Consider the following 16,006-nt stretch of genomic DNA (forward strand, 5'->3'; position numbering starts at 1 on the left):
CCAAAATTTACACATATTTAAACATTCATACTCCATAGATTCGCATTTTCTGACTTTGATATGTTGAAGTTCACATATTTTTCACTTTGATACCCTAACCCATGTTTGTGCGTATCACAGTTGCAATAGCAACATTTTGGGTATCAAAGTTAAACTCAGCAAAGTGTCAAGGGAAAAAAAAAATGGTTTGTATCAAAGTCAGAAAAGAGCTGTGAATTTTGGCATCAAAGCGTCTGAAAACTTTGGGATATTACATTTGAGGACTAACATGCACCCAACATCATGGAATTATTGTAGATATGAGGGCCTGATAGCGAAGTACCCAACATCATGTTACGGCTGAACACATGAAGCTGCCGCATTAACCACATGCACAGGATGTTGCTGCGCTTGCAAACGAAATAAAACTTTAATCCCATGCTCATCAAACAAGAGTGTACAAGGGGGAGAAATAAACTAAACAATCAACAACATTTTTTACAAGACCAATTGAAGAAACTTTCTATAAGATAACCATCGCCCATCACACAATATTGACCACAATAAGTTGACTAAGACCGACCCACCAATTTAACAAACTTCTTGATATAGGGATTTTCTACTATACTACGCACAGGAATTTCCCTACGTCCTGACGTAAAGATAACCCACCAATGGAGAAGTATCACATAGACGAGACAAATCTCATAGCTTGGATTACAAACGTTCTCAAACGAGTTAATGGTTTACGGGAAAAGGAAAAATAAAACTTCAACCAATTTATGCGATTTCTCATGTCTACGTGATAACTTTGACCTTTGCTGTTCTCCATGCAGCTCACACTGTTAAGGAAGACCTACGCTTACCACTAAACAAAACACGATTACGGCGAAATCTTAAAACTTATTCCCATCTTTTTTTTTCTCTTATAGCTGTGATAGATATATGATAAAGCTCCGCAATTCTGAACTAGAACCCACCTAATTAGTGCATAATGACTCGTCGTGGACCAAGTAATTTGTGACATGCTCAGGAGGAGGGAAAAAAAACATATTATCAGAATAATTTGCAAATCCCTATCATATATACATACAGTGTGTCACTCATCTTTGGGTTGGAGAGAGTATTACTCTTGCAAATCCGCTCCAAAAGGCAACACATTGTTTTCGAATATTCTTCGTGGCTCCACATGAATTTTCGAATATTCTTCGTAGCTCCGCATGAAACAAACACAAGAAAATTATATTAGAGCAGGCTTTGAAGAAGTGCAAGAGCTCACGGGTTCTGCTCAGATTTCCAGTCAAACCGAAATGCACTCTCTCCTCGGCTTCTTTGTCTCTTGATGTGATTTCTAACTGCACTCTCATTCACTTCGAATGCAAAGTGCATGTCCTGAATCTGCCATCAATAATCAAATGCCGTTTAGGATGATCATACATCCAAAGACTTAGTACTGTAACTTTGTAAATATATTTACTTAAAGAACAGCAAATGGCATCTTTAACTTGGATTTATGAACACAAACGAAACATCATATGAAATATTACTCCAAATAAACGATCCAAAGAACAAGATAGTTGCTTAACAGTTTATAACGTTTGAGACCTAACAAATATTAGTGCGAGGGGTGAGATCAGAAACCTATTTGTGTTGTTTAAACTAGTTTATGAAAATAAGGGAAATTATATAAATGTATTTTATGTGAGTTCAGTTACCATAGCTTTAACAGTTTAAAATGTTATATATGTAATGTTGTATATAAAATGTGTAAACTATTGCTCCAAGATATTACAGCCTCTATCATAGACAAGTCTAAGTACTCAACAACCATCTACTTATGTAATATTATCCTCAAGAAGGATTTATATTTGGATAGAATGACAAAAATAAGCATAAATAATCCAGAGAAAGCAGGCAACCATCAACTATCAATATGGAAAATGGGTTTTTCTATATTAGTCCATTATATCTTTCATATTTTGAAATAAATCCCCAAATTATTTAAATCGCTATTAGATCCTCCAATTTTTAAGTATTTTGAATTAGTCTCTCCAATCAAGAGTAGAAATAGGAATCAAAGAAATTAATTTAAAACAACTTATTAAAGTAATTAACTTAAAAGAACTTATTAAAGTAATTAACTTAAAACAACTTACGAGTTGGGGAACCTAATAGCAATCTCAATGATTTGATGGGCTAATTTTGAAATAACTTGAGAATTGGGGATCTATTATCAATTTCAATGAATTAAAGGGATATTTCAAAATATGACAGAGTTAAGGGACCAATATTGAAAAAAACAAAAAAAAAGACTCAGCTAGGAGAATTATATCCACTCCACTTATGAGTAAGCAATAACATATGCAACTTTGATTTACTTAGTTATTAGTCTCAATTCATACAAAGTGGCAAATCGATCCAAATTAAATGAAATTCAAAGAAGAATTTGTTGTAATTACATATGTTAGGAGGGGATGCATGAGGTACGGGGTAGCATAAGCGCCCCCCCCCCCCGCCCGCCAGCCGAAAGACCCAAACACGCCTCACCCCCTCTCTCTGTGGGCAGCGAAGTAGGGGAAACTACGAGACATGTATTTACTAATTAGCTTAATTTCAATTTCATACTTACTAAAATATTACAGCACTAAATCAGTCATCTCAACAAGCTTAGGTTCAAAGTGTGCAAGTTTCAACACAATAATTAAAAGCGACAACATAAATGAGTGCAAATCCTCTCAAAACCGGTTGCATCAAAAAATTTAAGCAGAAGGTTTTATGCAGAACGTGTAACAACTGATGTCGGTAAATTACAGGCACAAATCTTAGTGAATAGGTCATAATTCTTTTTAAAGCTTAAAAAATATGTTCGTCTCTGGGTTCCTTCTCTCTCTCCTTCTCCCCTTCTCCCGACTCTCTCCCTCACTTTTTGTTTCTCTCTGTCTTGAGAGGACAGGACAGGAAGCACAGCCTGTAATCTACTATACACTTTTTTTTCACCAGTAAAAAACAAACAAATCACTATGTTCGTTTTCACTAACATATGAACATATGTTTTTTCACTTTATTCATTTTAGGGATAGTTTCGCTAACCCCACTCCCCTTGAACTTTGGGGGTGTTGCACATTAACCCTTTAAACTTTATTTATCTCACATAACCCCTCTGATCTTTCACAAATTTAGATCCAGTAACATATTTATTGCTATTTATAGCCATGGTCTTACAAGCCATGATTTACAAATAATAGAGTGACGTTGTAAATACTTTAGTTCTTTCACTCTATATATTTATTAGTTTCAATGTCAATCCTAGGTGAAGGATGTGAACGAAACTTCCGTAAAGGCTTTTGTGTTTTGCATTTGTTGCTCATGGCTGCCTTTGTGTAATAATAAATGATCATGTGTCCTTTGTGCGATCGTGCCTCATAATAAAGACACCTTTATCATAGTCTTGGAAGGATGCAACAAATGAAAGTAGGCCATGAATTTTTATCAGTATTAGAATTTTGATTCTTTTTCAATAGGATGACATAACTTACCACGATGGCAAGTATCTCTTATCATTATCCTGTGCGGCATTGTCTTATTGGTTAAGTATACTATCTTCAATATAGGGACCAATCCTAGCATAAGGCAAGGTACAACTGTATAACCAAGTATATTTTGATTGTTACCAAATTACTACATGAATGGTAGGAGTTAGATATGAGGCTTGAATTTTACGTACGATAAATTATAATACTTTATTTGTTTCACAAAACCCCTCTGATCTTTCGCAAACTATAAATCCAGTAACACGTTTCTTACTATTTACAGTCACTAGTTTCACAAATCATGTTTTATAAATACTTAAAAAATGATGTAAATACTTTGGTATTTTCACTCAATAGATTTGTCAGTTTCGGTTTGGGGCAATGTTTTAAATATCAACCGATATTATCGCGATTTATCGGTTTTGGGGCCTTTCGCTATGATAAGTTTAATTCTAAATCGTATCATTTTTTTAATGTTTATCGCCGATAATGCGACGATAAAGTGAGTTATCAGCCGATATTATCAGCCCAAAAATCAGAATTATCGAACTTTGGTTTGAGTTTTTTAACCCGACCCGACCTGAGATTCTGCCATTGGTTAGTGATCCTAAACATAATTATTTACATTTCAGTATGCTTATATTTCATTAAGTATGGTTAGGTTATATTTTAAAATATTATATTATGTATATCACCATCCAATGATGTCACTCCGATAAATACTACTTATCCCCTATATATCCCCAATATTCGCTATTCGATATGGATTTTGACCGTCCGATAAATCCCCGATAACCGATATTTAAAATCTTCGTTTCGGGTGACGGGTGTGAATGGAACTTGTTAATAAGACATTAAGACATTGGCACAAACCAATAAGACATTGTCACATAGGATAGTGATAATAGATACTTGCCACCATAGCAAATTTTATCATCCTATTAATAGAGAGTCAAAATTCTAGTACTGAGAGAAACTCATGACCTATTTTCATTTGTTGAGAGAAACTCATGACCTATTTTCATTTGTTGCATCCTTCCAAGACTGAAAAAAATGGTTTATTACGAAGTCAAGATTTCACAAAGTGCACATGACCATTCATAATTGCACAAAGGCTAGTCACAGACAGCAAATGCAAAACACATAAATCTTTAGAAAAATGCAAAACACAAAAATATTATGAGGTCACGATTGCACAAAAGTCTTTAGCAAATACAAAACACAATAGTCCCCTTTGCACATGTTTAAACAATACAATTGATTCTGGCTCGTTTCTTTCCATGTCAGACAGCACAAATTTCTTATAAATGCACTTGATGCTTCATGAACGTTTTGGAAGCAAATCCTACTTACTCAAATTTACTAATAAAAAACCAAATAAAAGACCACCCCAATTACACTAATTTACGTCGTCAAAATTGCCCAAAGGACCAAAGGAAAATGATTGAACTCTTTCCTCTGCATCGGTAGACACATGTACAACACCTTAAAAGAGATGAGTTTTAGATCTACAGTTTAGGATTCGTCAAAAACCAAAAACTATGGTGTTAGAACTTCAAAAGTACACAAATCCTAGTCCATGATTTTAATTCTCAATTTGTATATCTTAAACCATAGATCTAACTATGTATGATGTTACTTGTATTTTGAACCATCTATTTTATTATTTAACACATAAACAAGAAAACTTTGATTGTCACATTAACAGAAATTTCTACATCAACTTTAATTAAAATAGATTCTTTGTTTGATTATCAGTGGTATTTGAAGTTAGCTTCCAAATCCTCACAAACCTCAAGATATCGATCTCAAGAGTGAGAGACAAGTATATGCACATAACTCTAGCCTGGGGACATGATGCACACTTATCTCCCTGGCATGTGAACCAGACTCGCATTTCTTGTAATCTGCAATGACCTTTACAAGTGCACAAGGCTATGTGCAGTACTGGATATACAACTAAATAACAGTTACCGTTTTGCTCAACCCCCAAAAGTAATGAAATCATAAGGTTCTTGAAGGGAAAACAACTGCACCTACATAAGTATGAAATATAGTACTTCCTAGGAAAGAACTTTATAACAAGTTGGCAACAAAAGGAGTATCCACATACCTTAATGAGAGAATGTGAGAGTAGATTTATCTGCTTTTTTGCAGGCACTTCCTTACCATTGACAAAGATTGAAAACTTGCCAATGTTCTTTAGGGTAAATGATCCCTCTTCATCCATCTTAATAATTGCCTGTCAGATAAAGAGGATCACAAACACTTGAGATCTGGTGTAGCCATTTGAAAATAAATGTCTGCATATTGCAGAGAGTTTAAATAGAACTTTTGCAAAGAAAATATATAAGAATAATTAAGGTTGTCCTTAGCCAAGTTATACAAGCTTTAGCTAAAAAGAGCTACAGAAATCCGCTTCTTGAGAAATTTTAAAAGCAAAACGGTTATTCTTTTAGGTGTTCTATCAGAGTCAAGTTCCATGTTGAAGGCCGTGGAGGAACATAATTTTGCTGACAAATTAAATTTTAAACTGTAAATTACATATCCACTTACTAAAAAACAATTAGATCTACCTGCCGTCGAGATATTTTATTAGCCCGTCCTTCTCTTCCCAAGTCAATATCAACTTTTGCATCTTTTGTTTCTCTTCCAACTGATACCTACAAATTTCCAATGATCCATGTCGAAGAGGAAAAAATCAACAAAGTATTTAGTATACAAGGTTCAAAGATTTTAAAATTAGCAAATCCATGCAGATGTAGGTGAACGATCCACAGCGTTTGAAGCATGTACTTCTTAGGAAGAAACATAGGCTGCTAGCTAAATTAATAGACAGAATCATACAGCAGAATGTATCGCGTGTGGTAATCAAACTCAAGTTGATGTTGTTTAACTTGTAATCTTTGTTTTAATTTTAATACTTATCTAGTTTTAACATTTTTGCTCTTTTAGCTCAATGAAACTCCAAACATCTAAAACCAATTGATTGGCATGATTTACTGTAAATAGCATATAGAATTTTAAAATTTAATTAAACTTGACTTTGAGGCAGCAGGGGTTCTTGTTAACTTAGATTAGAAAAAAAAATACAAACAGTAGCCGGAAGCGAAAATTGTGAATCTGTGATTAGAGTTCATGAGACAGTATTCTACAGTTAAAGGTTCTGTTTAGCTCTTAGGCTCTTTTCTAATACCTATAAATGGGATTGAAATCAATGAAACATCAACTACATTAGCCATTAGGAGATACATTTCAGAGATGTGAAACCTCAGATGGTGTTCAAGGAATGAGACTAAGATGCCCCTTTGTTTTTTTCAAAGCAAATTCTACCCAGCTTCTTACCTTCCCACTCTTATTCTATTTGAATACCTTCTATCTAGTCCATCCTACTTTGCTTCTTTGAGACTGATCTATATTTATTAGAGTCGAGACTCGGTCTAGGTACCCAGTAATTCGCATTCCCTCGTTTTAATTGGCTCTAGAGTTCCTTCTTAAAATAAACTATCTGGTGTATCACTTTGTTCTGGTACCTTCAGGGTATTTGCAAATATTTAACTGTAGTAAACTTACAGGATCTACAAACAAAACCAGCATCAAAGTACAATACAAGCAAGTTTGATTCACCTATATGGGCCATGTATCATGTAAGATACTGCTACATGATAATAACTTGAAATCATTCACTACATTCACGTTGTAGCCTCTTTGTAACAACTAGTACTCAATAGTTCAACAAACCCATTTATTTTGTAGGAATATCCATATCAAAACAACCTAATGCTATGCTCAACTAGACTATGGTAATTAGTTACCTTCATTTACTCACTGCTATTGAATCAATTCCTTGTACTTAAAATGCAGTAATACCGCAAAACCATCATACCATAAACATTTGACAAGTCATCTATTAGACAGTGAATGGCTTAGTTTTACATTTACTTTGTATACATGACTACAAGATCTCAAACTACCTATCATACAGAATTTTCTGTTTAGCTCAAATTAAAAATAATTATAGAAAACTTTTAACAATAAAAATTCCCATCCAACCACTGAACATAAACCATAATTTACATAAAGCAATTATCTTATGGTATGTAGGCTTATAATTCTAGCATATTCTGTTTATTTGAATACTCCCATGATCCCATCTCATGGAAGACTTTTTCCATGAATGAACAACCTGTTTCTAAGATTGAATTTGCGACTAGATGTCGTCCAACCCTCAATGTTAGTTTGAGATTCATGGCTTGCTAGCTTAGTCATCTTGTAAACAGAGGGATCAGGAGGGGATGGTTACCGTTTATTATGATAAAAATGTATACATACTAATTCCCCCTCCCCAACCCTCCTTAAAATATGAAAGGATAAGAAATTGGGAACTTTGAGGACTTTTAAATTAATATTACAAACCAAGATGCCAAAGGTAAAATACAATGAACCTTTTACGATTGTTAACTGATTTCATATCATACATAACTTTTTACAGAAATATCTTCATTAAAATGCTTTGACCAGCTTTCCTTGTAGCATAACTAGGATAAAATGCAAGAAAAGCCACTTTATGTTCTAAGTTGGACAAGACAAGTCCAGAGTACATGGAGCATAACCGAGCATGACTAATAAGATATCAAAGATGAATTGGATAAACAGCACAGCCTGGTTATATAATTACCTCAGGGTCTCTGATAAAATACTTCAAATGCCGGCCATAGAAAACAGCAAAAGCACCGTGAGATGAAATGGACCTATTTATGTGAGAAAGAAAACCTTGCTCCCACCTAATGGTGTTTTTCATATCCATGTGCTGATATCTTGATACTGAACATAAAAAAAGAAAAAGAGATTTTACAATATACTAATGATAGCGTGGAAATGCATTGCATTAACAGAGAGAAAGCACTCAAAGAAGATGAACTAACAATTACGTCATAATTTCTATTTATACGTCATAGAAAATTAAAATGTTAAATAGAACTTTGTTAGTTCATTTCACTTCCAGTTTATTATGTCCTCATGAATAAAGGCCTGTATGAGACATTTAGTTAAATGCGTCCCCAGAAGTCTTTTCCCTTGCTCATTAAGTTCATTTATATTGTGTTCACAGAAATGCCCCATATATGACTACCATATCTCCATAGAAAAATGATTATTTAGTTTCATTTGCAACCCTAGGATAATTCCATGATATATTAAGCGAATAAATCACAATTTTCTCACTCCTGACCCACAACATAGCCAAGAGACACATAGAAATAAATGTATCATACCAGTGGCGGGCATACATAAAAAAACATTTAAAAGGATGGCATAATCATATCCCATAATTATTGTTTTAAATATACCCGATATAACTGATATATTAGCCAATATATCCTTTTATAAGGCTAGCCGCCAAGTGATGTGTTTTCGATATCTTTTACCACTTTTTTGTAAATTTTGGGCTATATATCCCCAACATGCCCGATATATCAACATATCTATGTTGGCTGATGTCCTTTTATATGGCTTGTAGGAAAAGAAAATAATTTTGCGAAATTTATTTAATTTTTTTTAAGTAAAAATTCCAGCGCTATTACGTTTTATAGCAAATTCTACTAGGAACTTGTCCCCAAATACGTTTCTACATTTAGTTAGTAATCCTATTACACTTTTGTATGCTTAGATTTCATTAAATATGTTTAAATCACATTTTAGGACATTACATTATATATGCACATCATCCTGTAAGACATTGTGATATTTACTATATTTCCCCGACATCTGCAATTCGATATAGTTTTAGTCATTCAGTATTTCCCTAATATCTGACCTTTAAAACCTTGCCCATAATTCTGCTAGGATATTACGCTAGCTTCAATAAAGAACGGCTGATGAGAATAGCAAAAAGAGCAGTATCTCCACGATTTTACTCGACGAAGAATGGGAAGGTACAGCGAAAGTGCAATTGCAAGGGAACTCAGTATGACCTATGTCAAGAATGGAAACAGATTGCAGAAGGGAAACTTTGGAACAATGTTTTCTGGAGACCAAAGAGATATGGGAAAGATGAGAAAGCAGCAATTGACTTGACCTGATTTTATGATGAGAAGCATTAATAAGAAGGGTTGTCTCTGGAAGAAGGGGGAAAGATTGCTTCCATTATACCATAATGTCTATTAGCAAAGGACGATGTATCTATTTAGAAACTGAAATTCAGACTATAATTATGCATATTTGTAGTTTGTACTGATTGTGTAAGTCATGGAGAAATTATGGCATCAAAATGATTTTATATTGCAGGCACAAACACAATTTAATGTAATTTTCTGCAAGTCATTCACTAGATAGCTAATAAAGAACTAATATGAAGAGGGGCCAAGTGCTCAAAAAAATACCGAGCGCTTCCTGAGATTAAAAGTACTGACTACCTTCTTTGGAGAACAGACATGATTCCTCATCATATGTACCCAAGTCCATATCAAGTATCTGCAGAACGTCAGATATTATCTTTACAGACCACAACAGAAGGAAAAAAATAGATGGAAAAACGTACTGACAGGATACATGATCAGAAGACCCTACAAATATCAAGTTAAAAACTTTTACCATAGCCTCAATGTCAGAAAAGTAAGGAACATCATCTTCGCTTTCAGAAAATTGCTCCTCTTTGTCGGAAGTTGAGATAACTGCTGCTGTATCTGATAGCCCAGAAACCAGATTCGCATCTGGTAGCAGGCACGTCCGATGTGAAGCTTGCATATTTTCTTCCTCCGGATGACTTTCAGTTGGATGAGGTTTAACATCATCAGCATCTTGTAGGTGAGTTTCTAGAAAGGATGCAAATGAAGTATCAGGGTTGTCCTGATTATCAAAAGCAAGGTCAGTGTTTTCTTCTTCCAATGCAGCTACTGGTGCAGAGTTTAGAACTGCAGTATCTGAATTGGAAGGCTTTGGTTCACCAACACTAGCACCTGCACATCTGGACCCTCCAGCCATAGAACGACGACTAAATGACTCAGTTTCCACAGCACAACCATCACATGTATGTATCACCCCTAGTTTAGACATACTCAAGGATTGTGCATTTGTTGTGTGTTCCTTTAATTTGTTTAAATCTCCAACAGGACCCCTCCCATCGATTGCTGAGACACTGACAGACAAGGATCTACCAGTTTCCCTATCCAATTGCTCAGGATTAGAAGAGAATGGTGAACATCCATGGTCAGGAAAAATGATATGGTCGTTATCTGGGACTTCAAGATCTTGCATGTTTAATGCACAGATCATAAACTCCTGTCGAGGTTCAGCTGTTTTAGGTGTCTGTGTGGATGTAGATGGAATATTGACATCAGCAGCAGAAGTATTCTCATCATTATGCAAGCTAGAGTGCATCTTATCACGGAGAACAACAGGTTTTTCAGGGTATGCTGCATCAGGAATTCCAAGGCATGTCTCAGAAACATTGGTTGTTCCTAAATCATTTGAATCAGCTATACCATGTTGCGAGCCACTAGGAGAACTCAACAAAATGGAGCTTAGACCAAGACAAGGCCTATCTGTATCATCTTTTTCATCCACATCAATGAAAAGAAAACTCTCATCATTATCAAAATCCATATAAGTTTCAGAAAAATCCATAAATTCGTTTTCAGGCATGATTGCTGGGTTATTTAATCCTGAGCCAGACATTCCAGTGTCTAACTTAGGTTCTGGCATAGAAACATCACGCTGTGGTGCATCAATATTCTCATGACCATCCATGTTGAGTACTCTTGGATCTTTTTCTGTGCAATGCCCATCCATTGGCATTGTAGGAGTCGCAATGTCCTCCATAGTCCTCCAGATAGGTAAGCCAGACGACGGAGATGAATATCCAAACTGGTGGAATGAATGACTAGAGTCGGGAACACGTGAACTTAAGTTATCATTTCTGACAGAATCATAGCAACGAACTTCATGGTTGTTATTAGATGAATCAAAACCTGATAGGGCTTTGGTTCCAATACTGTCATTTTTATACGGGCTATCTAAAGCATTTGACTGGCAGATTTCATGAACATCTGGGGAATTCTCGGAAATAAGATTTTCTCCAAGTATATTGGGAAAATCTCTCTGTTGGAAGTTATGTTCAGAAGACTTGTTTCCATTGTTAAATTCTGCTTCATCACATTGTGCAGAAGTTATATTTTCTGCACCTGTAATTCCGTATAAATAAGCCTCGCGTGATGCGCCATCTCGAATTTCATCTTCAACTGAGCCCACATGTTCTGGGTGATATAACTGGTGAGGAACATTGGTAACAGTAGAATCAACTCTCATCAGCTTATCAAAAGTATGATGCCCACTATCATACCCTGTTTCGGGATGTCCAAAATCATTTGAGCAGGGCATTTGAAGAGCAAAGTTATCAACTGATTGCTTATTTTGAAATTTTGTTTGATCCATGAGACCATTATCATAGCCATTATCAGCAAGGTAAGCAGGTGGCATAAGCAAGCTTGCACTGGAAGCACAAGGTTCACTCCGTATTCTCTTTCGCATGGCATAGTAATGGCTCCGAACACTATCTGATCTCCTTTTCCCAGAGGATGCTTCATTTCCTTTAAAATTAGAATTGCAAGCTCGGTTAGGTTTCGGGAGATTTGATGCAGCAAGTTCAATCTCAATCTCAACAATTCGAGCTGACGCTTCTGTTGAGGTATCAAGGTCATAGAGAAGAGAGCGCCATCGGTCTTGCAGTTCACGAATAGTAAATCGGCGTGAAAACTGAACTGCGCCTTTAGCCAATGACTCCAAAGAAGCACCTCCCTACGAGCATAAAAGCACCAAGGAACTGCCTTAGTACATTGAGATCGGAAAGATTAATTTAAACAACCAAACATAGTAAATAAAGCAAAAAACAAGAGTTCAAAGATAAGTGTGTAAAGCTCAACCACAAACTCATGCTGATATCAGTATCATCTGCCATGAAGGTTTGCTACAGTGTCAAACAATAAATTACAACCGAGATCCCTATTCCAAAACTGACGGTTAGAAATAAAGTTATTTACTTAGAATACTTTGTCTGTTTTTAAACCTGATAATCAGAATGTAGTTAACAAGCAAATAGTAATGTGTCCCCACATTCTACCTTTAGAAAAGGCATGAAGATGTTCGCTGCCCATGCACGTCCATACTCCACAGAATGAGCAAAAATAATTAAAAAAACAAATGAATCCCTAAAACCATCAATTTGTAAAGTCCCCCACAAGTGATGACAAGGGTTAAGACTCTTACGAAATAATAATATTGATCAGTGAGCCATACTATCCGTGAAGGCTTTAGAATAAGAAGCATAATGGAGTAATAGGTGATAGACTAACCAACTAGGAAAAGTTCAACAATAAACAAGCTCTTCAAACAAGACACCTACGCAACAGAACCTGAGAAGGTCCAATACTGCTTGCCCCACTTTAGACGTAACTGCATGATGCAAAATAAAAACGTGTTGCTCCTGTTACATCATCTGGTTCACAAACTGTATGATCCTGTCTCCAATAACCACCACAGGGTAGAGCAAAGCAGATCGATCATCGATCAATCAAAGGTATGCAAACCTCACAATCCCACACAAACTTTTTTCTAATACAGGAAATTGGTCACAGTAAATAAAGATTGAAAATTACTCTAATATCTCTAGTTACATTGGTTCTTTCGAACAAAAGAAAAAAATGAACGGGGTGTTTAAAGAAATGGAAAATTAAAGATTACCTCAACAGCATTCTTCAACAAGAGGTCGTCCTCAGGGATCCACTTTGTTAAAGTCGTCAGCGCCCCCATTCCACAAACCCTAGCTTCCCCCAAAATAACTTAGCACGTGTAGTAATCCTCAATGCATCTACAAACTGAAAATTTGAGATAAAACAATTAAAACAAAACGAACAGAAAACTCAAACTTGAAAAGAGGAGAGAAGAAAGGATGCAAGATCGAACCTCGGAATCGCAAGATTTTTCTGTTGAAATTTGTTAGGTTAATGATTTAGGGATTAGGGCTTTAGAGGGGGAGAAGAGAGAGATGGCGGAGTCGAGGCGATCCTCTCTTCGATTATAATGGGTCGAGTTCAGGTTCTGCTGTTATAAACCCGACCCGGCTCCGTCTCATATCCTTTTTAACCGTGAAGGGCGTTTCTACGAGCAAAAAGCCTTGGGCTTCGAATGGGAACTATTGTCCAAGATAACAAGGCCTAATAAAATTACGGTGGGCGGGCGGTCGGAGAGAGGATTGGGCCTTAGTTCAGAAGATGGGTCGGGTTTGGCTTTGATTATACCCGGTTTTTGTTCGACTCAGGTTTTCTAACATTAATGATAATGATGATCATAATAAGGTAGTTTTCGAAATAATTCATGCAGTATAATAAAATGTTATTTTAGGACCCCTCTTTTGGATATCTTCCTGTTTTAGACTGTTGTTTGTTTTTATTGGATAAATTTTTGAAATAGACCAAATTTACGATTTATTTCCAAATTTTGATTCGCTTCGTTTTTATTAACAAAATTCAACCCGGTTTATGTCTTATCAATCATGCGTGTGGCTGACATTGTGTCGATTTAAAATATATATAATTTTTCTAATTAGTCGAGGTTTTCAATCACATCTAATTCGAATATATCATTAAAACAGACGAGTTCGACAAACCCGTGAGACCAAAATAGAAGGGGTTGATAACCCCAACTATTTTGAATGATGTAACCTTTGAAGAACTTAACTATGTATTTGCTAATCTGCCCAATTTCAGCACCACAAAGATTTTGCGAAAAAAAATCGTTCTGCGGAACCAACTCTTTTCCCGTAAAAAATAAGGCGGGTTATTTAGAACAAGTCCCTCAAATATTCAATAATTGCATTTCAGTTCCTCATATCTCTCAAGTTGCTCATAAGTCCTTCAAATTCTATATAAGATGCTTTGAGCTAATGTTTTCTTCGGCTAGCAGTAATACGATAAGAAATGCATGCATTTCTCCGAAGGTCAGATATTGCACCAACCTATTAAGAACGAAAGGAGATAAACTTGATAAAGATAATTTGGATATGTGCAAATGAGGGTCACAAAATGCGCAATGCAGGAGCTTAATGATATTATAATTTACTTCAATGAAAATCATTATATACTAAGGTAATTATAATTAGACCTATGCATGCCTTAATCTCACAAACTTGTTAATATAAATATGAAAGGATCCACACGACAACAACAACAACAAAAGTTATAAGTCACAAATTCTAATTAGGACATGAACATGTTGCGTATTGATACGAGTCGCTGTGCGAGCACCCTTTGGTCGCGGAATTACCAAAAGTTGGGTTGAGAAGAAAACAACTAAAACACAAGAACAATTCAATATGGCGAAGGAAAATACCTTCTCTAGATTATGAAAAATCAATTATTATAAATCTCCCCCTCACAATCTCACTAGAATCGAGAACAACCTCTCAATCCTCTCTAAAACCTAATACATGATTAGAATTTCTCTCCGATCTAAGATGATCTTTAGAAACCCTAAACAACCCTTTATATAGTTGTACAAACGTGGATAGCAATTTGGTAAATAACCAGACCAAACCCCAACAGGAATTCGTGCAAACAGAAACCCAAACGAAACAGGAAACTATCGATGAGTCGACTCATGACTGAGATGAGTCGACTCATCCAAAACTGGACAAAACACAAAAACCAGCAATGAGTCGACTCATAACTGAGATGAGTCGACTCATGACACATGGGTCAACTCATAAGCACGCAGGTCGACTGGTCAGAGACTTTTGGCAAAACGGCTGGATTTCGTGAGTCGACTCATGACAGGTATGAGTCGACTGAACCTGATGAGTCGACTCATGTACATGTATGAGTCGACTCACGAGCTGAAAACTGGATTCTTCGAATCTGCTGCTCGTCGTCTCGTTCCACGCTTCCACCTACGTTCCACTGTACTGTTTTACACCCCTATTCTCATGCTATCATGAGAATCATCTATCCTTAAGTTCCCATGAGGATCGCTAAGTTCCGAAGATAAGATACACCCGTATTACGTATCTTTTGTTTCTTCTCTCTTGAGGGATCATTTTATATATGTGAGCTTCATGTATATATTTGCGTTCTTAACATTTCTTTGTATCTTGTGCCACTATTATATTTTTAACGAAGCATTATGAGAGGTTACATACCTCACAGTTTCTCTTTAAATAAAGGGTAAATAACAATAAATCCCCCTCCTGATGTTTGCAACTTTCACAACTGTAGACGGTAAAAAATACCTCTAATAAGCCTACAGGAAATTCGCCCACAAGAAGTCACATGCCTAAGCCACATGGTCGTCAAACGTGCTCGGTTCCAGATTCGCCTGAATAACCGACTCGCTTGCACAAGTTGAGATCAGTTGGAATAGCGGAAGTTCGCCTTTCACGCGACTCGCCTGCCCGAGTCCAAAGTCGAATCCGCCTGCAAACCTCCAGGCCGTCAGTACAGCTGGGTATC

The 16,006-nt window shown here is 36.0% G+C and overlaps 1 protein-coding gene across 1 annotated transcript; it reads right to left on the reverse strand.

Moving 5' to 3' along the window:
• Positions 1,015-13,586, reverse strand: LOC109839662. The gene is made up of 8 exons (XM_020408180.1): positions 13,467-13,586; positions 13,245-13,378; positions 10,101-12,302; positions 9,923-9,980; positions 8,188-8,333; positions 6,086-6,172; positions 5,623-5,751; positions 1,015-1,377 (listed from the first exon to the last, which is right to left on the reverse strand). Exons 2-8 carry the CDS (start codon positions 13,311-13,313, stop codon positions 1,255-1,257), a joined length of 2,814 nt encoding a protein of 937 aa, XP_020263769.1. The 5' UTR covers positions 13,314-13,378; positions 13,467-13,586; the 3' UTR covers positions 1,015-1,254.

This window comes from Asparagus officinalis, chromosome 4, assembly GCF_001876935.1.
Source record: "Asparagus officinalis chromosome 4, Aspof.V1, whole genome shotgun sequence".
Classification (NCBI taxonomy): domain Eukaryota; kingdom Viridiplantae; phylum Streptophyta; class Magnoliopsida; order Asparagales; family Asparagaceae; genus Asparagus; species Asparagus officinalis.

Coding starts and splice junctions, on each gene's coding strand:
- LOC109839662 (XM_020408180.1), bottom strand. CDS start 13,313: ATGGGGGCGCTGACGACTTTAACAAAGTGGATCCCTGAGGACGACCTC. Junction 5,752..6,085: donor ATAAAATATCTCGACGGCAG/GTAGATCTAATT, acceptor TTTATCTGACAG/GCAATTATTAAGATGGATGA. Junction 1,378..5,622: donor TCTCACATTCTCTCATTAAG/GTATGTGGATAC, acceptor TATTGATGGCAG/ATTCAGGACATGCACTTTGC.